This window comes from Nomascus leucogenys, chromosome 9, assembly GCF_006542625.1.
Source record: "Nomascus leucogenys isolate Asia chromosome 9, Asia_NLE_v1, whole genome shotgun sequence".
Taxonomy (NCBI): Eukaryota; Metazoa; Chordata; class Mammalia; order Primates; family Hylobatidae; genus Nomascus; species Nomascus leucogenys.
This window is the reverse complement of record NC_044389.1, coordinates 13,030,704-13,050,136: the sequence shown is the minus strand read 5'-3', so window position 1 is coordinate 13,050,136 and position 19,433 is coordinate 13,030,704. Positions and strand designations below refer to the sequence as shown.

General features: G+C 44.3%; 1 protein-coding gene across 3 annotated transcripts; it reads right to left on the bottom strand.

Moving 5' to 3' along the window:
* Positions 1-192: 192 nt before the first annotated feature.
* On the bottom strand, positions 193-17,945 carry ADIPOR1 (adiponectin receptor 1). 3 transcript variants are annotated; one of them, XM_030818629.1, is made up of 10 exons: positions 17,734-17,870; positions 15,813-15,904; positions 13,800-13,866; positions 10,569-10,803; positions 8,262-8,378; positions 6,109-6,280; positions 4,344-4,530; positions 3,130-3,317; positions 1,390-1,583; positions 194-1,066 (listed from the first exon to the last, which is right to left on the bottom strand). In XM_030818629.1, the coding sequence occupies exons 4-10, from the start codon at positions 10,707-10,709 to the stop codon at positions 938-940; spliced, it is 1,128 nt and encodes a 375-aa protein (XP_030674489.1). In that variant the 5' UTR covers positions 10,710-10,803; positions 13,800-13,866; positions 15,813-15,904; positions 17,734-17,870; the 3' UTR covers positions 194-937. The 3 variants fall into 3 exon arrangements, with proteins under 3 accessions (XP_030674487.1, XP_030674489.1, XP_030674488.1); XM_030818628.1 differs by lacking the exon at positions 15,813-15,904 and having other exon boundaries at positions 17,734-17,945; XM_030818627.1 differs by lacking the exons at positions 13,800-13,866; positions 15,813-15,904 and having other exon boundaries at positions 193-1,066; positions 17,734-17,945.
* Positions 17,946-19,433: the final 1,488 nt, after the last annotated feature.

The following is a 19,433-nucleotide window of genomic DNA, read 5'->3' as shown; positions in this document are numbered from 1 at the left end:
CAACAATTACATAAAAAAGTAAAGCTGTATTGGGGAACGGATGCTAGGAATTCAATTAGGTCCATTTATTGGCCTGCATGTGCCAGCCTGTCAATGCCTATGACTCAAATTTGTGCCTCAGGAGAATCTGAAATTAGCACAGGTCTTAATCTTTTGGAGTTGTGTGCAAATAATCAAGACCATACATGTGAAATCTTTGAATGCCAAGTGTCTTCTGTACTTTCTTTTATTAACATCATAGTCTTTGCATCAAGATACATAGCAATGATAGCAGGTTTCTTTTTAAAGCTTAGTATTAAATATTAAATATCTTTCCCCATTTAAATTTTACATTACTCTGCCAAGAAAAAAAAAAAAATTAAAACTCAAGTTACTTGAAGCCTGGACACACTTCCATGATTAGCCGGGCTAGGTAAAAGTTGGTGGCTTTATTCTTCCTGCTCTATAAGCAGATCCAGGCCCTAGAAAGATGGGACCAGGGTATATAATTGTTTTTGAAAAGTGTGCTACAAAAATGGATGGCCTGTTATAAGCCAGGATACAAAGTTAAGGATGGGGGTAAGGGAGGGACATTTTCTTCCAGAAAAAAAGACAGAATTTCTGAAGAGTCCCAGTCCATAATTTTCCCAAAATGGTTGGAGGAGAGGGTAAAATCTCAACATGAGTTTCAAAGTACTGTCTCTGTGAGGGGCCGGTAGATGCCTTGCTGAGGAGGGGATGGCTAAGTTTGACCATGCCCCATCCCCAGCTAGGAGAATGGAAATGGAAAGTTTATTGCCCAGTGGGTGTGAAAGTGGGCTGAAGCTTGGTTGGTACTGAATTCTCTAAGAGGTTTCTTCTAGAAACAGACAACTCAGACTCTTCCTCTCACTTCAGCAAAGAAGTTATTTTTAAAAGCACTTGGGAAGTTCCTCCTCCACCCCGCAGGTGGGAAGGCTCAGAGAAGGGTGTCATCAGTACAGCCGCCTTCTAGGCCGTAACGGAATTCCTGAAGGTTGGAGACCCCATAGAAGTGGACAAAGGCTGCTGCCACCACCAGGACATGGAAAATCTGATGAGACTGGAACTGTAGGAATAAAAAGAGAAGAGCCTTTAGGATAATGCAAGAAGGAATAAGAAACAAGTAGGAGAAAGCATTTGCTTCTTCTAGTTTCTCCTTAATTAAACAAATTTGTTAATATCATAAAAGTGGTATATTTAGAAAGTTTTAAAAACACAGTCCTTGTCAGAGATACACCAAAATGTTAATATTGATGATTTTCCTTCAATGTACATATATGTACCTCCAAACACTATATGATTCCAGTCTCTTACCACCTTTTCCTCAGACCTTTAACTTTGGGCTGTTCACTCACCATCATAGGCCTTGCTGGAAGATTCATTTCTTACCCATATGTCAAATTTTCCAGGAAAGAAGCGCTCAGGAATTCGAGCAGCATAAAGGCCAGCTCCAGTGATGTACATCACAGCCATGAGGAAGAACCAGCCCATCTGGCCCACTGTGGTAGCCTTGACAAAGCCCTCAGCGATAGTAAAGTGCATGGTGGGCACGACGCCACTCAAGCCAAGTCCCAGGAACACACCTGAACAGAACAGACATAAGACTGTCAAACAAGGAAACAGCCACCGCATGGAAAGCACTGCTGTCTTACTCTGGAATTTCAATGTTTATGATAATTAGCTATTTTTGGATGAATAGTACATGTCTAGGAAACTTCACTACAAGATGGATAACACTCAGCAGATATTTCTTCTATGTCCTGAATGGGAAGAAGCTGTGTAAGTGCTTACTACCTTTTAAGGAGCACCAAGAACAAAGATCTCATATTCTTCATTATCTGTTAAGGAATTTAGGTAAAAATGGTATGTCAAGACTCTCTGATGGCTAACTTGGGTACAGAACTTAGATGGCAAGGCTTCAGTTGCCTCCCATGTCAGAGAAGCATAGGATAGGCTTCTTGTTAAGATCATAAAAGTCTTACATAACCAGAACTCTAACCTCCTGAGTAGACAGATATACCTAGATTAGCAGTTATCCTGTAGCTGCTGGGACACACAAATAAGGCAAGAGCAAGGGAAGAATGGGTACGTGTCTCAACACCATTACACTACACATAACTGAAGGGCAGGGACCACCTCTCCATCTTTGTAAATACCTTTGTTTAAGCACAGTGCATGGCACGTGGCTGGTGCTTGATAAATATGTAATTATTATTATTTTTTTCTTTTCTTTCTTTCTTTCTTTCTTTCTTTTTTTTGAGATAAGAGTCTTGCTTTATTGCCCAAGCTGGAGTGCAGTGGCGCAATCTTGGCTCACTACAACCTCTGCTCCCCACCAGGTTCAAGTGATTCTCCCACCTCAGCCTCTTGAGTAGCCGGAATTACAGGCAGCTGCCACAACACCGACTAATTTTTATATTTTAAATAAAAACAGGGTTTTACCATGTCGGCCAGGCTGGTCTCAAACTCCTGACTTCAAGTGATCTGCCTGCCTCGGCCCCCCAGAGTGCTGGGATTACAGGTGTGAGCCACTGCTCCTGGACAATATTTAATTATTTTAACTGAAGGTTAAAACATAGCAGATATTAATTGTAAAGGGACTAAAGACTAGTGGTAATTGGTGGTGTTGCTGCAAGTAATAAAATCTTAAAATAAGAGTCCAGATGAGATGAGACAACACGAAGAGGTTGATGCTTGTAGCTAGTACTTTGTTACCTGTTTATGCTCAAGGTATTTTCATTCAACAAACCAGGTATTCCATTCCCTTAGTAAAATGTCTGAGTGTTTTAATTTTAATTCCTTGGTCTGAGCTTGGGACTCGGGTCACTAAAATTACTGTGCTTGCTACATTTTTAAACTGACACAAACCAAGAATAAGAGTAGCTATATCTGTGCTTGCAGTTAATTGACCAGCTGGGTAATGATCTGTCCTATTAGCATTCTACTGAAATAGTATGACACTTGGGGGAGAACTGAGCTTTGAAATTGATGCTGTTTTGAAAGTTCTGAAACACACATCAGGGTTTGGGTGGGGTTCTCAAGCTGCAAACCTTAAGGGTCAAATAGGTTTGAGCCTATCAGGCCTAAGGTCTAAATACCTCTGAGGTTTACGTACATCCTCTGACCTACCTGCTCTTGTCTGCCGGTGCTTAGGAGTGGCAAACCGGTCCCACTGCGCCACAATGATGGCAGAAATGCCCAGGACACAGACGATGGAGAGGTAGATGAGCCGTGGCTGTGGGGAGCAGTAGAAGGAATAATAGAGCCAGGGGACAAAGCTCCCCATAATTAGAAGAGCAATCCCTGAATAGTCCAGTCTAAAAAGAACCACAAAAATGAAACAAATCAGTGGGGGAAATGAATTTGTATGGCTCATTTAACTAGCTCTTTCTGTTCTCCACCTGCTCCCAGATTTAACCATCCCCTCACTTCCCATACAATCTATCCTGTATTCTGGATTAAAATTCCACAAGGTCACTTCTATTTTACGATGGAAAAGTCTCTAAGAATCCCCATTCAAAGAACTCTATCCCTTTCCCTTACTAGTGAACGGCCGTATCTCCCGTAGTAGACACTTGAATTTAGAAATTCCATCACAATCCAGCTGGTTCCCAGCATCACACTAGGAAGGGCTTTGAAAATTCTCCTATTCTGATAGAATGAGTTCTAAAAACAAAATTCTTAAATTGGGAATAGTATTAAGGGATACTCTAGCTTTTTCTATCTTAGTTGAGTTTTTAAATGAGGAAAATGTACCCTTCTTACTGGTGTTGTTAGGAAAAACAAAATAATACACCACTGTCACCACCAAAACCAACAATAACAACACAAACAAGCAAACAAATAGAACCCCAGGCTCACAGCTGGGGAAAAGAGAAAGCAGACGATGATGGACATCTGGAGCTTCCAGCAATGCATGGGCAGCAAAGATAAGCTTTACTTGACTGCTGGGTAGGAGCACCAGCAGAATGAAACATAGACTATTTACCACACCCTACTTTGGCTTGGGCTAATAGTAAGTTACGCTAGGAATGGGTACAAGGTCTTGGAAAGCAGCCAGTGCACTGGCACTCTAAGCCTCAGAAAAGATAGTACTTTTCAGGTAGAAAATATATTCCACAATTGGTCTCTCCATCTGTTGAGGAGGATGCAGTAAGTCTGTTCATGAAGCGTTTAAGAAAAAAGCTTCATCACCCCACTATCCCCACAGAACAGAGAGCCTTTCCTCTGGCATATCAAGAAACCTTTAGGAGTGATATGAACTCCTATCGCCCAGTAAGCACTGGGATCTCAAGATGTGACAATAGTGCACAGTCTTTTCCTATGGTGTTCTTTCAACTCACTTGGAAAAAGTCCGAGAGACTTTCTCTGAATGACAATAGACGGTGTGAAAGAGCCAGGAGAAGCTGAGGCAGAGCACTGCACCCAAAAAGAACATCCCAAAAACCACCTTCTCCTGTAGAGGGGCCATGAAGTACATATTTGGTCTGAGCATGGTCAAGATTCCCAAAAAGAGAAACAGCACGAAACCTGCAGGAGGGTAAAATAAAAAAACCTGTAAGAAAAAAGGGAATGTGTACACTTTGATGGTTGATGTTTTTGAATCAGTGAGCTATGGGCAACATCACTAATCATCAGGGAAATAGAAATTAAAAGCACAATGAGATACCACCTTACTCCTGCAAGAAAGGCCATTATTAAAAAATCAAAAAACAACAGATGTTGGCATGGATGTGGTGAAAGGGGAATGCTTATACACTCCTTGTGGGAATGTAAATTATAAATTCGTATAACCTCTGTGGAAAAGGGTATAGAGATTCCTTAAAGAACTAAAAGTAGAGCTACTATTTGATCCACCAATCCCACTACTAGGTATCTACTCAAAGGAAAAGCAGTCACACAAAAAAGACACATGTACATGTATGTTTATTGTGGCACAATTCATAACTCTAAAGATACGGAACCAACCTAAGTGTCCATTGACCAATGAGTGAATAGATGTGGTGTACGTACACCATGGAATACTACTCAGCCATAAAAAGGAATGCAACAATGTCTTTTGCAGCAACCTGGATAAAGCTGAAGGCCACTATTCTAAGTGAAGTAACTTAGGAATGAAAAATCAAATACTGTATATGTTCTCACTTATAAGTGGCAGCTAAGCTGTGAGTACGCAAAGGCATACAGAGTGATATAACGGACTGCGGAGACTCAGAAGCAGGAGGGTGAGATAGGGGTGTGGGATAGAAAAACGACATATTGGGTACAATGTACACTACTAAGGTGATGGGTGCATTAAAATCTCAGAATTCGGCCAGGCGCGGTGGCTCAAGCCTGTAATCCCAGCACTTTGGGAGGCGGAGGCGGGTGGATCACGAGATCAGGAGATCGAGACCATCCTGCCTAACACGGTGAAAAACTGTCTCTACTAAAAATACAAAAAATTAGCCGGGCATGGTGGCAGGTGCCTGTAGTCCCAGCTACTCAGGAGGCCGAGGCAGGAGAATGGCGTAAACCCTGGAGGCAGAGCTTGCAGTGAGCCGAGATCGCGCCACTGCACTGCCGCCTGGGCAACGGAGCGAGACTCCATCTCGAAAAACAAAATAAAATAAAATAAAATCTCAGAATTCACCAGTATATAATTCATCCATGTAACCAACCCCCCCCACCCCTTTGTACCCCAAGAGCTATTGAAATAAAAAAAAAATCAGAAAGCTATGAGGTTTAGCTGTGTACTTGCAGTCAAACGTTTCAAAGAAAGTGGCACTGGTCACAGAAACCCAAACAAAAAGACCATTTTTTGAAATATTGGCATTTTACTTTTACAGTCGGAAATTATGAAGTACAAGGAATCGTCTCCACCTAGAACAGTTCTGCCAGGGATCACAAAAGAATATCTAGTCCCAATTTCTTTGGTTTCTAGGCCTTTTACTCTCAGTCTTAAAGATCAGTGATCAAGGGTCAACCAAGGTCATTAGCTTAAAGTCATTAGTAGTTTAAAGGTAGAATCCCAGCTGTCAATCAATCTGAGCAACTTTTTTGGGCTCTATAATCCCTTCGCAGTTAGGGAGACAACAAATTCGACCTTTCCCCATCCAAATCACTCACCAAGCAGATGGGTCCAGATGTTGCCAGTTTCTGTATGGATGCGGAAGATGCTCTTGAAGCAAGCCCGAAAGGAGGGCATGGGTGGTCTATGACCATGTAGCAGATAGTCATTGTCCTTTAGCCAGTCAGGGAGCACATCATATGGGATGACCCTCCAACGTCCCTCCCAGACCTAGAACAGATACGCTTTCTCTGGGTAGGGCACTAGATAGTACCTTCCCCAAGGACAAGCAGTGATGGAGAATCAGTCTAGGAAGATGTCAGTCAGGCTCTGAATGGTCCTAGGTAATAGTGGAGAACCAGCCTGGACTGGGAGATATCCAAGACATAGCATGAATGGGGCTAGCAGAGTCCTGACTCATATTTTGACCATTAAAAAAAAAAAAAAAAATCCTGGCTGGGTGTGGCGGCTCACGCCTGTAATCCTAGCACTTTGGGAGGCTGAGGTGGGTGGATCACCTGAGGTCAGGAGTTCAAGACCTGCCTGACTAACATGGTGAAACCCTGTCTCTACCAAAAATACAAAAAATTGGCCAGGCATGGTGGTGGGCACCTGTAATCCCAGCTACTCGGGAGGCTGAGGCAGGAGAATGGTTTGAACCTGGCAGGTGGGGGTTGCAGTGAGCTGAGATTGCACCACTGCACTCCAGCCTGGGCAACCGAGCAAGACTCTGTATTAAAAAAACAAAAACAAACAAACAAAAAATCTCTTTGTCTTTGTTTTATGTTAGTTTATCTGGAGAAGGTTTAGGTAAGTGTTTCTCAACCTTTTAAAAAAATATGGTCCAACCAGGCTGGGCGCAGTGGTTCACACCGTAATCCCAGCACTTTGGGAGGCTGAGGCAGGTGGATCACCTGAGGTTGGGAATTCGAGACCAGCCTGACCAATATGGAGAATCCCTGTATCTACTAAAAATACAAAAATAAGCCAGGCATGGTGGCACATGCCTGTAATCCCAGCTACTCAGGAGGCTGAGGCAGGAGAATTGCTTGAACCTGGGAGGTGGAGGTTGCAGTGAGCTGAGATCGTGCCATTGCACCTGGGAGACAAGACCAAAACTCTGTCTCAAAAAAAAAAAAAAAATATGGTACAATCTCCTTTAGGCTACTTGAGATTTCAAAATTGATATACTGAATAAAAACAAAAAAATTATAAACATTGTTTTAAAAAACATACAGATCCCTCCTTTGCCCCTCTCCAGGAGATTCTATCTCATGTCTCATCCCTCCCCCAATTAGATTCTAAGTTCTTACCACGTCTTTTTAGAGTAGGGGTTCTTAATCTAGGATCCATGCACTACGGACAGGATCCGGGGAATAGACGGAAAACATTGTATTTCCATTTACCTCTAAGTAAATTGATCATTTTCCTCAATTATAAGCATAGGCAACAAACCACAGTATTAGTAGAACTTGTGGCTTTGTCACCAATAGAAATCAGATACTTTCACACATTAGTTCTGCAGGTATCTCAAAATACTGTTTCTATTCATCATTACTTAGAAATTACAAATTTTAATAAAATACATTAGTGCTCACCATTCATGTATATTTAATGTGCTAACAAAGGCACTCATACTACTGTCATATTGAAATATTTTGATGACTTCCAAAGGCGCCCCTTGCATAGAAAAGAACCCGTTTTAAGAATATATTTTGAACGGCCGGGCGCGGTGGCTCACGCTTGTAATCCCAGCACTTTGGGAGGCCGAGGCGGGCGGATCACGAGGTCAGGAGATCGAGACCACGGTGAAACCCCATCTCTACTAAAAATACAAAAAATTAGCCGGGCGTGGTGGTGGGCGCCTGTAGTCCCAGCTACTTGGAGAGGCTGAGGCAGGAGAATGGCGTGAACCTGGGAGGTGGAGCTTGTGGTGAGCCGAGATTGCGCCACTGCACTCCAGCCTGGGCGACAGAGCGAGACTCTGTCTCAAAAAAAAAAAAAAAAGAATATATTTTGAACAATGCCTCACAGAGTAGACAGTAAAAATTTAGCCAGTCTTCACATTGATTTACCTCATCTTAACCAAAAAACAAATCCACTCCTTCCCAGGAGTAAAAGCTCTTCAACCCAGTGCAAGCTTGCTGGCTGCAGACATCCCAGACAGGCCTGCCGCCCTTCCCCTTCCAGGACAGAAGCTCATAGGCCATACCTTGTACACAAACTCCTCCATCTTCTCCATGGCGTGGTGGGCTTGCAGGGGAAGTGTCAGTACCCGCACCTCCTCCTCTTCTTCTTGGGGCACTGGGCATGTTTGCTCTTCCTCAGCCTATGGGGGAAAAAACCCACAACAATCCAAGGAGTCATCTCATAAATTGTACTATTCCAGAGCAGAGAGACCCAGAAAAACCCAAACCTAACGCCTTCTGCCTAGCCTCTTTCCTACAGAGGGTCTTGTGGTCTCTTCTCCAAAAGCATACATACTGAGTTTACAACACTAGTTAGAAATTTATTAATACTTCGTAAATGCTGGAGTGAACATTCTATGCAGTACGTAAAAGAAGGACTGTCACAGAGACTAGTATTGGGGGAATACACCAGCTCTAGGTACTGAATGACATCCTTTTCTTTAGGATAGTGGTTCTTCACTTTCTCAGTTTCCCAAAGAGTTCTCTTTTCTAGGCCATTACATTTTCTTTCTTTCTTTTCTTTTCTTTTTTTTTTTTTTTTTTTTTTTTGAGATGGAATATCCCTCTGTTGCCCAGGCTGGAGTACAGTGGTGCGATCTCTGTTCACTGCAACCTCCGCCTCCCCGGTTCAAGCAATTCTCATGCCTCGGCCTCCAAGTAGCTGAGATTACAGGCGCCCACCACCATGCCTGACTAATTTTTGTATTTTTAGTAGAGATGGGGTTTCACCATGTTGGCCAGGCTGGTCTCGAACTCCTGACCTCACGTGATCCTCCTGCCTCAGCCTCGCAAAGTGCTGGGATTACAGGCTGAGCCACCACGCCCAGCCTACATTTTCAAAACAATGAAAAAGACACAGAGTCTCAGAGAGTTCCGTAACATTAATTCTGTTCAGAGTTCCCTGTTCACTGACTCTAGGGATGCTGTCACGATTGAAACTCTGTATCTACAGCAGCTCCCAGGAGTACCAGGGCCTCAGAACTGCTTCCATGGAAAACAGCAGTACTGACTCCAGGGCCTAAAAAGCACACCCAGTAGAGCACTTGCCTGTGAAAGGGAGAGAACTCTCTCTCTCTCTCTATCCCCAGGCACCGAATCATGGCTATAGAAAGCCTGGCAGTTCAACTCCTTTTCTGGGCTATTTCTCTCCTGTTGTTGATGGTCACTAGTAAACACATGGTCCATCTTAGATTTTGTGCTACAGCTTCCAGCTAGCCTACCCCAATGTCCATTCTCTCTCTTCCTAAGTAACAAAGCCCACGGTTTTGTTCAGGGTGGCAATGTTACTGCAATTTTACTCAGGCTGCACTTTCTAACCTCCACTGCAGCTGAATATAGTTATGTAATTAAGTTCTGGCCGAAGTCTTATAGGTACTTCCTGATAGTTCCTTAATTTATTTTTGTTTTTCTGAGAGGGGGTTTCACTCTTGTTGCCCAGGCTGGAGTGCAATAGCACGATCTCGGCTCACTGCAACCTCTGCCTCCCAGGTTCAAGTGATTCTCCTGCCTCAGCCTCCCGAGTAGCTGGGATTACAGGCGACTGCCACCATACCCAGCTAATTTTTGTGTTTTTAGTAGAACTGGTCTCGAACTCCTGATCTCAGGTGATCCTCCTGCCTCGGCCTCCCAAAGTGTTGGGATTACAGGTGTGAGCCACCGTGCCCGGTCCTGATGGTCCCTTTAAAAGAGAAAGAGTTGGCCAGGCACAGTGGCTCACACCTGTAATACCAACACTTTGGGAGGCCGAGGCAGGAGGATCACTTGAGCCTAGGAGTTTAAGATCGGCCTGGGCAACATGGCAAGATCTTATCTCAATAAAAATAAAAGGGAAAGAGAGGGCATTTCTTGTCCTCGTTTCCCTTTCATGGTGGGTAGAATGTGGGTATGATGGGCACATATTAAGAGTGATGGGGGAGTGCCTGACAGTGGTAGATCCTCCATATCAGCCCTGGATTGGTTACTTCTGAAATTCTTCTGCTTGAGAGACTTCTGTCCTGTCAAAACTGTAAGGATTTTTGTGTGTTATATGAAGTCAAACCTAATCCTAATTGACTGCTTCCTTCATTCATTCAGCTATTTACTGATTATTTATTGGACTGCAGGCCTTGTGCTAAGCACTGGTGTTACAAAGATGAGTGAATTTCCCAAAAGTTTACAATGGGGAAAGCAGACAACAAGATGTTTATAATAGTATCATAGGGACTTGGATAGAGACATTTCCAGGATGCAATGTTCCTCCTTTTGGACGGTGAGATCTTAAAAAAGAGAAACTGACAGAGTTCTAAGGAGAGAAACTGAACAAGGGGATGACTCCTGGGAAGATGACTTACTTTGGGTGGGTTGGCGATTACCCGTTTGCCCTTCTCTTCTAGCAGGGGTCCCAGTTCAGCCAGTTCCACCGTGTCAGCTTCCCTGTTACTGGCAGGAGCCCCATTCCCCTGTGCCACCACAGATCCTTTGTGGGAAGACATCTGGCTGGTACCTCAATACCCTGCAGCTTCAGCTTGGGGAAAGGTTGGGGTCTCTCAGCCCCAGGGGGCAGAGATCTCCCTCTGATGGTAGACGCTAAAAGCAAACACAAATATGAAGGATTGACAATTTATTCCTCTTACAGTTTCATTTCTATACTCTAATATTGAATAAGAAGCTAATCAACCCATATCCTGTCTCCAATTCTAAAGGCCAGTTAATTGCTTAAATGAAACCTATTCCTGTCCTCCCTCTTTAATGCCAACCTTTACCTAGAACCTCACTAATCTTATAGTTAAGGCTGAAAATGTAACACCTAGTTGCTTGCTTTCAAATGATCTATGGTTACTGCACCAAACTGTCACCACAGAAAAACAGCTACTCACCCTCAACTCCCTCCCACAGGTATGGAACCATTTAGTGAGAAGAGTCTCACCCACCACTCTCAAAGCTCACCCTGCCCAAGAAAGGCCTAGCTCTGAGACTGAGGAACAAAAATATAAAGCCAACATCTGGTTGCAATTACTACAGATCATCCAGGCTTAGAAATGAATTAAATGCCAACTGAACTCAGTTGGACCTTATCTACAAATGCTCTGATGTGTCATACATACAAAAGGAACTTGGTTGTGGGACAGATGACTAGCGGTTAATTTCTCTGCGAAGTCTACTAATTCTATTATAGGATTATAGCCTGAGTTCAACCCTGGGATAACAAGCTTTCATCACAATCTGTCCTGGAAGCAAGCAAGAACTTACCTGGAAGCAGGAAGATGAAGACAAGGAGGCAGCCCCAGTTTACCCTTTGCCACACACATACCTAATAACCAGCTCCATAAGAACTTGTTTCAACCACCACAACCCATAATCTAAGCCCCGCTCAAATGAGTATTTCAAAAACTAGAGACAGGCACACACAAAATCAGAAAAACCCAGAATTTCATTTTCTAGGAAAAATCTCAAGACACTTTAGGTTTTCCTGGGTTGGATTTTCATAGTAGTCTTTAATCAGGTCTCAGGGAAATGCAAATAAAAAAAGAGGGAAAGAGGGAGAATGTTTCCAAAGATTTCCACTATGCTGTAAATTATTAGTTCTTTCCCCACCCCTACCCCATACAAAGGACTTTATTAGTTATAACAATAGCAGTAGCCAGAATATTAGCATTTTCTTGCATTGGTTACCCAAGCCCCACCCAAACCCAAATAACCACATTGCAATGCAGGGAGGGCCAGGTAACACCTGCGCATGGAGTGGTTTACATTCCAGGAGAGGAAACTTAAGCTTAGGGAGCCCCAGTCTTTTATATTGGGCAGTAAACATAACTTTGCTCCAGAGGGAGACACTGTATCATCCATGGCTATTCACTATATACAAATATCTTTGCTATCTTGTGTTAGTTCTTTTTTATCTACGAGTAATCACAATTCCTTCTCAGGGATTATAAATCTCTTTCTCTGACTCCCCAACTCTCTCTGTCTCTCCCCCTCCTTCCCTCCTGGAGCTGGGACATCATTCTTTTCCTGCCCTTGGACATCAGAAACTCCAGGTTCTCCTGCCTTGGGATTCTGGGACGTGCACCAATAGCTCCTTGGGTTCTCAGGCCTTCAGCCTTAAACTGAACCAGTTACGGACTTCCTTGGTTGTCTAGCTTGCAGATGGCATATTGTGGGACTTAGCCTCCATAATCTCATGAGCCAATTCCCAGAAAAAATCCCACCTCTATCCATATGTATGTATCCTATTGGTGCTTTCTGGAGAACATTTACTAACACATCAGGTAAGGGCAATCCTCAAGCTTCTAAACAGTCATGAGTCATGCTATGCTCAACCCACAAGCACAGTTGAAAGCAACCGGCAATCTAGTCCAAGAGAGACAAAAACAATAACTTGCTATACAGCAGACCTTTATATGGTGTCAACACATAGACAGTTCCTCTTCCTTTAAATGTGCAAGACTCTGACGAGATGCCAGCACACAGTCATAGTGAACAATTGAGCTCAAGGAGAACAGGAAGCTGGAGGCCTATGAAAACCTCGAGGATGGGCAACCCGTGTGAGAGGGACACTAGGAAATCTTTCTCAATAGGCTGACCTCAAAACATATTTCCTCAAAGTGAAGTACTACTGAATCAGCAGCTTTACTAAAAAAAACTTTATATCGCAAGCAAAAAACATTAATAGTTTTGGGCATCTTAGATAAATCTGAAAAGAGGGGCACACTTAGCTTGGGATACTGTTGGCAGTAATTTAGATCAGGCTACCAGGGCAGAAACAAAACAAAATTCTGGTTCTGAGATGCAATACGTGGATCATAAAATAATAAATATACTTTATTTTGGTTAGAACCCATTTCAAAATGAATGAATGAATGGGGCAGATTCCAGCTTGCCAGCATATGACTTAGCTTCTAGCCACTTAGATAAGGGCTTATGCGCATTTTCTTGTGCTTGTAATGGCTTCTCTTAACCCTTTCCCCTGAGTAAGTCAACACATTCATTGAATATTTAGCAAGTGTATTTAGGACTAGCACCCTAAGGCATTCTAAGATACTGTGCAAAATACAAGTTGAACAAGTTATAGCATTGTTTTCAAAGAGCCAGATAACATAGGTAGTTTGTAATATGCACAAAAATAAGTGATACAATTTGATTGCTCCTAGAGGGCAGTGGAGGGAGAGAACCCCTCAACTAGAATGGTCACACACTAAATTTAGTAACTTTGAGTGCTATGTAACTATTTTACTAGAGGCAATGAGAATAATATAGAGAAAATTTAAGTTGGGCAATTAGGGTCCAAAGATCATATGAAGAATCCAGATTGGCATTCTTACTAATTTCATCATTTGATCTGAAAAGTTTTTATGCCCTCAAGTCTTCTGGCTATCATCAAAGTCTTTTCCCTTTTCAGTCCAAATAATTTACTATTAGTTCTTCTGATTCCCTCTAGCTTCTCTATCACTAGCTCCTATACCACCTCTCCACATCTTCTAGACCCAGAGTCACCAAAACTTGAGATCCCCAGTTAACTCACAAACCAGCCATCAGCTACAACTCATCATACAAAATATATCATCATGCATTAAAGTACATACAATGGAGGTAAATGGAGATCATGTCATCATAGTGAGCAAAGTCCATTGTCCAGTTTGGTCTTCTAAACTGTAGTAACACAGAGACAGGAAAGGGAGAGATAGGGATGGGATGTCTGGCAAGAAAGAAGAGCAAATAATACCAGGATCTGAAAATACCACTTCTATGGGGTGGATCACTCACAAACAATGGAGAATTACAAGTGTGTTTTAGTCTATGATGTAAAATCAGAACAAACCCCTAAGGTGTTAAAGAGCCAACCTTCTGCCAGCTTTCTATGTCCTTAAGTATTTTAGAGGAAATGCCTTTCCCCTCAAGCTTGCCACACCCAATATTGCAAATTATATTTGAGCCAAACTCGACTGAGTGCATTTTTGATGGGATTTCTTCAACTTAAGCTAATAAACCTTTACCACTAAGCTTTCCAACTGGGTAAACCTAGGATATTAGAGAGAAAAGCTGTGGAGCAGGGAGGTGTTTGTACTCCTATAAATAAGATAATCCTGTGCCAAACTTGGGGAAAAGATTGATTTTTAATCACCAGCCAGTTAGCTGGAGAGTTATTTCACTTACAGTTTTTGGAGACATTTATATTGTGAACCAATTCCCAAGTTTTCTAGGCTACAGCACACCTTTCCTGGAGGCAAAGACATAAAGTTTCTAAGAGTTTAGTTCCCGGGCCTTTAGAGAGTCTATGGGTAGCCTCTATCCATGCCTAGCTTGATTCTTGTTCTAAAGCAAGACCAGTCTAGCAGTATAGATAAGAACACAGCCATCTTTCCCCCTATCTACTGTCTGTTAGGGAAGATAGTTTCATAGCTTTGTTGGAGAAATATCAGTCAAAGCAAAGGTACATGTTTGAAATCACCAAACTACAGTAAACAGGGCCTCAGCTCTTCTACTTGATGCCAAGTGTCCCAAAGTCTGAAGTGGAAAAACAATCTGACTTCCTTTGTAGCTCTTCCCCAACAGAAGAAGTCTTTTTTTTTTTTTTTTTTTAAAGAAAGGGTCTTGCTCTGTCATCCAGGCTGGAGTGCAGTGGTGTGATCTTAGCTCACTGTAGCCTCAACCTGCCGGACTCAGCGATCCTCCCACCTTAGCTTCCCAAGTCTTAGTAACTGGGACTACAGGCATGTGCCCCCATGCCCAGCTAATTTTGTTTATTTTTTGTAGAGACGAGGTCTCACTATGTCGCCGAGCATTGGCATCCCAAAGTGCTGGGATTACAGGTATGAGCCACTGTGCCTGGCTGAAGAGGTGTTTTTGAGCCCTAACAGACAGGCAAACTTTGCTAATGTCATGACAAAAACAAGTGAACAGTATACAGGCATATGAAAGATTTTAATGCCAGCCCATTTTTTCTTTTTGGAGTCAGGGTCTTGCTCCCAAGTTCAGCCAGTTCCAGGCCCAGGCTGGAGTGCGTGGCACCATCATAGCTCACTGCAGCCTAGTACTCCTGGACTCAAGCAATTCTCCTACATCAGCCTCCCAAAGTGCTGGGATTACAGGTGTGAGCCACCGTGCCCAGCCAATGCTAGCCCCCACTTTTATTTTTGGAGACAAGAGCCTCGCTCTATCCCCAAGGCTGGAGTGCACTGGCACGATCTGCTCACTGCAACTCTGCCTCCCAGGTTCAAGCGATTCTCATGCCTCAGCCTCCCAAGTAGCTGGGATTACAGGCACCTGCCACCACATCTGGATATTTTTGTATTTTTAGTAGAGACGGGGTTTTGCCATGTTGACCAGGTTGGTCTCGAACTCCTGACCTCAGGTGATCCACTTGCCTCAGCCTCCCAAAGTGCTGGGATTACAGGCATGAGCCACCACGCCTGGCCTATGCCCCCAATATTTCTGAGCAGGAAAAAGGGAATCAACTTTGAGCATGGTAAGAGGAACAAAGTCCAGGAGGTGACATTACGGACAAATGGACATAACATAGGTGAGTACTGGTCCAAGAAAAAAACCTCACCATAATTCACAAAGCTTCTAGATATAAAGACGACTGCTTATCTTACCTGTGTGATAATAAGTAGATGGGACAGGATAATGTAGCAGGAGTGTTAAAGGGTTTCAGTTTGGCTTTGTATTAGAAGTCAAAGCAAATTTCCTATGGAAGTAGAGAACAAATATACTAGCCTAGAAAGAAGGGCAATTTCTAACCTTCATTAATCTGAGAATACCAATTGATTACTTACAATACGCACAGTGTTGTGGCCACAGAGACAAGGCAAAGAGGAGTCAGAGGGGTGAAATGTTTGTTGGCCTCTAAACGGGGGAAATAACTTTCCTAATATCATTACTACAAGGCTTAGTGCCATTATGTGCAGGAGGAATTCAAAAGAAAAGCGCAACTTTAGTTGAAGGGATCAGAAAAGTTTTGTGGAAGATTTTATGAAAGGAGATTGATAGGTAGAGATGGAAACAGGGCATTCCAGGAGGGTATATGGTGTGAACATGCCATGAAAGAACACAGTCCCCAGGGCAGTAAACAATTCATTTTTCCATAGAGTCCTGGAAAGGTAAAATGAGGCCAGATTGAAGAAACTGAAAATAGCCTAAAAGCCTACTTAAGGTGGTGTACTTTATAATTCAGCAATGGGAATCAGTGGATTAATGTTGCTTCCTGTTACTTTTCTGAGATTCTCTCCTACCTGCAGGCAAAGTCTTGACCATTAAGAATAGAAAGCTTTCAGATTCTACTCTACAATTAGGTATAGTTTTGTGGAGGTCTACCCTAATATGGGCCTTCACAGGTAACATCAGTTTTTATGACCGATTTCCCAAGTACAAATCACAATATGGGTACATAAAAGTTACTCCTGGAGTAAATACATTTAGTGGCTGCAAGCCGGTACCCTGACATTGCAATCTGTTTAGCACCACCCTAAATTCCTGGCAGTATACAGATACAATACAACCTCAGGAACCGAAGTTGCACCATCGTACCCTACCCAACTACTAGGAAAAGAGAAAAGCAGTGAACCGACCCCACTATTACTTCATTTCAGAAAAGAACCAGCCATTACAATCTTCATTTGTTTTGTAGATGGCAGCCTATGTATTCTCCGCTGTATTTTCTAGCTCGTCTTCTAAATCACTTGAGAGAAGTACTATGGTTAATCTAGTAAAGTACCATGGCCTCCTAGTGCTCCTTTGACATCTGAAACGGTGTAAACTGAAATTGGCCTTGTCAGTTTCCCATTCTCCCACAGAGCACCAGCAACTGAGGGAAAAAAAACACTTATCTATTTTCTTAAAAATCGAAGGCTTGAAGACCAAAATTATCAAACAGAAGATAGTATACATCAATCCTAGATACCTAAGGTAATGAAATTTCATTTTCCCCCAAAGTAGCCCCGCATTTCAGCCTTCAGGATTACCTTAACCCTGCAGAGCGATCACCAACCTCCCTTCCCACCCCATCAAAGTGAGGGCAGTGTCACGACTTGACCTGCCAAAGATTGTTGGTGGAGGAACCTAAAGGCTTCCTGGCAACCCAATGCGGCTGTTCCCCGCTGAGAGGCGGTTCGCGACCTAGGCCCGCAGCCCTCCCTCCCCACGCGTGGCGGCCTCGGGGCCAAGCTTAGCTCTGGCTCTCTGGTCCCGATCTGGGAACCCACGCATCTCCATCCCGTGGGGCTAAAAGCGCAGTACTCACAGGACTGCTGGGAGTCTGGGGACAGCCGGGGACGAGCGCCCACCGCACCTAGGCCGCCTCGGAGGCGGCGCGCAGTGGGAGGGGCCGGAAATGTTTACAACCTCGACCGGCTGGACGCCGGGAGGCCGGGCGGCTCCATGGCTGGGGCCCGGGCCCCTTGGCACATCGAAGCGGGTTCCCCCAAACGGCTGTCTCCTCCGCAGGCCTGGGTCGGGGCCCCCGGGGTCCCCGCGCTCCCGCCGAGTCCCCGCCCACCGCGCAGCCCCGAGGAGACTTACAGCCTGGCAGGCGGGCTCTGCTGGGGGCCGCGGTCCCCCGCGCTACATCCCGCGGCGCTGGAGGCGGCCTGCGGCCGAGCGGCCCCGATCTTCAGCGCCCTCCCCGCGCCGGAAGGGGCGCGCGACCTCCCGCGTCACCTCCGCAGCCGCGTCACCTCCTCGCGGGCTCTGCCTGGCCCCTCCAATCCCAGGCCTTCTCGCGGAGTCCCAATCACAGGCCCGCGCCCGCCGGCCACACCTCCCGCCCCGGGCCCCGCCCTTCTGCCCCGCCTTCCCTGCCGCCTGTCCACCTCCCCGCCGCGGCCAGGTAACCTCCACCCGCCTCGGGCTTGCGGTCGCTCGTCCGATTCCACACTCCACCTCGTTATCGCAGCCTGAAGTGCGTGATGGAGAAGGAATTTCAGAGAATGAGACCGAACGTCGGGAAGGAATGCTGAATTTTCTACCATACACCTTATCTCATCTCCTCTGTCCCCAAGGCTAGTCGTTTCATCTCTGAAACACTTCTTAATCTCTTCTTCAACCGCATGGTCCTTCCCTCCCTTCCACAAACTATTTACTGAGCCTCTACCATGTGCCAGGCCCTGGGCTAGACCTCAGTCTGCCTCCTGTTATTTTCTTGTCAGAGAGCAGAATTGTTTCTAACTACTCTTGCTGGTGAACCCGTGCCCCAGCTCCTGCTCCCACAGGCACCTAGAGTGCAGATCGGGGAGATGACATAGGGTAGTACAGCCCTTGTCTGAACCACACAACACAGAAGGGGATTTCAGGGTCTGGCCATTTTCTCATTTCTCCCAAGAATGAAATAGTATTATTTTATTCCCACTTTTCAGATGAGGTAACTGTCATTTGGAGGGGTTCGGTAATGTGCTCAAGGTCACAGACTGGCCAGGGACAGAAGCTTGGCTCTCTGTGGCTCTAGAGCCCAAGCTCTGGAGTCTCAGGTACAGCAATACACAGTTGCTGAAAAGCAGAAAAGCAATGTCAATCTTCCTCTTGTGAGCAAACCTTTAACTCACAGGATTATCATAAGGATTAAATTATGTGATGTAGATAGAGTACTTGGCACAGTACCTCAATATGGCTGTTAACGCCAAAAAATTTTTAATTTTTCTTTTTTAGGGATAGGTTCTCACTGTCACCTAGGCTGGAGTGCAGTGGTGCAATCATATCATAGCTCACTGTGCAACTAGTGCCATTCTAGAGGCAGAGAAAGTGACTTATTGTAATCTGATATAGGTGCCTCAGGGACGTGGAGTTAATTCTCTTGGTCCTGGTTAAAAGCATGGGCTCTGGAGTCAGATAGAGCCAAGCTTCTGTCCCAGGCCAGTCTATGATCTTGAGCACATTACTGAACCCCTCCAAATGATAATTACCTCATCTGAAAAGTGGGAATAAAATAATACCATTTCATTGGGTCTTTGTCAGGATTGAGTGAGACAATTCATGCAGGCTCTTATTATGAGGCCTGGCCAATGGTAAGTGCTTTATAAATGTTAGCTATTATTGTGTTGCCATTTGTATAAAACCCTCAGAAACTTTCCACTGTCCACAGGATTGAGTCCGGGTTTCTTCAGCATAGTGTTTCAAGGCCCTTTGCGAGATGGCTCTAACCTCTAAAGCCTCATCGTTCTCCATTTTCCCTCTGGCGTGTTGGGCCTTGGTGAACTAGTTCTCTAAAGTGAACTTCTCTTTCATTC

Excerpts from the sequence above, each read along its gene's own strand:
- ADIPOR1 (XM_030818627.1), bottom strand. The coding sequence starts at position 10,709 with ATGTCTTCCCACAAAGGATCTGTGGTGGCACAGGGGAATGGGGCTCCT. Across the intron at positions 8,379-10,568 it reads TAATCGCCAACCCACCCAAA|GCTGAGGAAGAGCAAACATG; the intron begins GTAAGTCATCTT and ends TTTCCCCCATAG. Across the intron at positions 6,281-8,261 it reads TGGAGGAGTTTGTGTACAAG|GTCTGGGAGGGACGTTGGAG; the intron begins GTATGGCCTATG and ends TATCTGTTCTAG.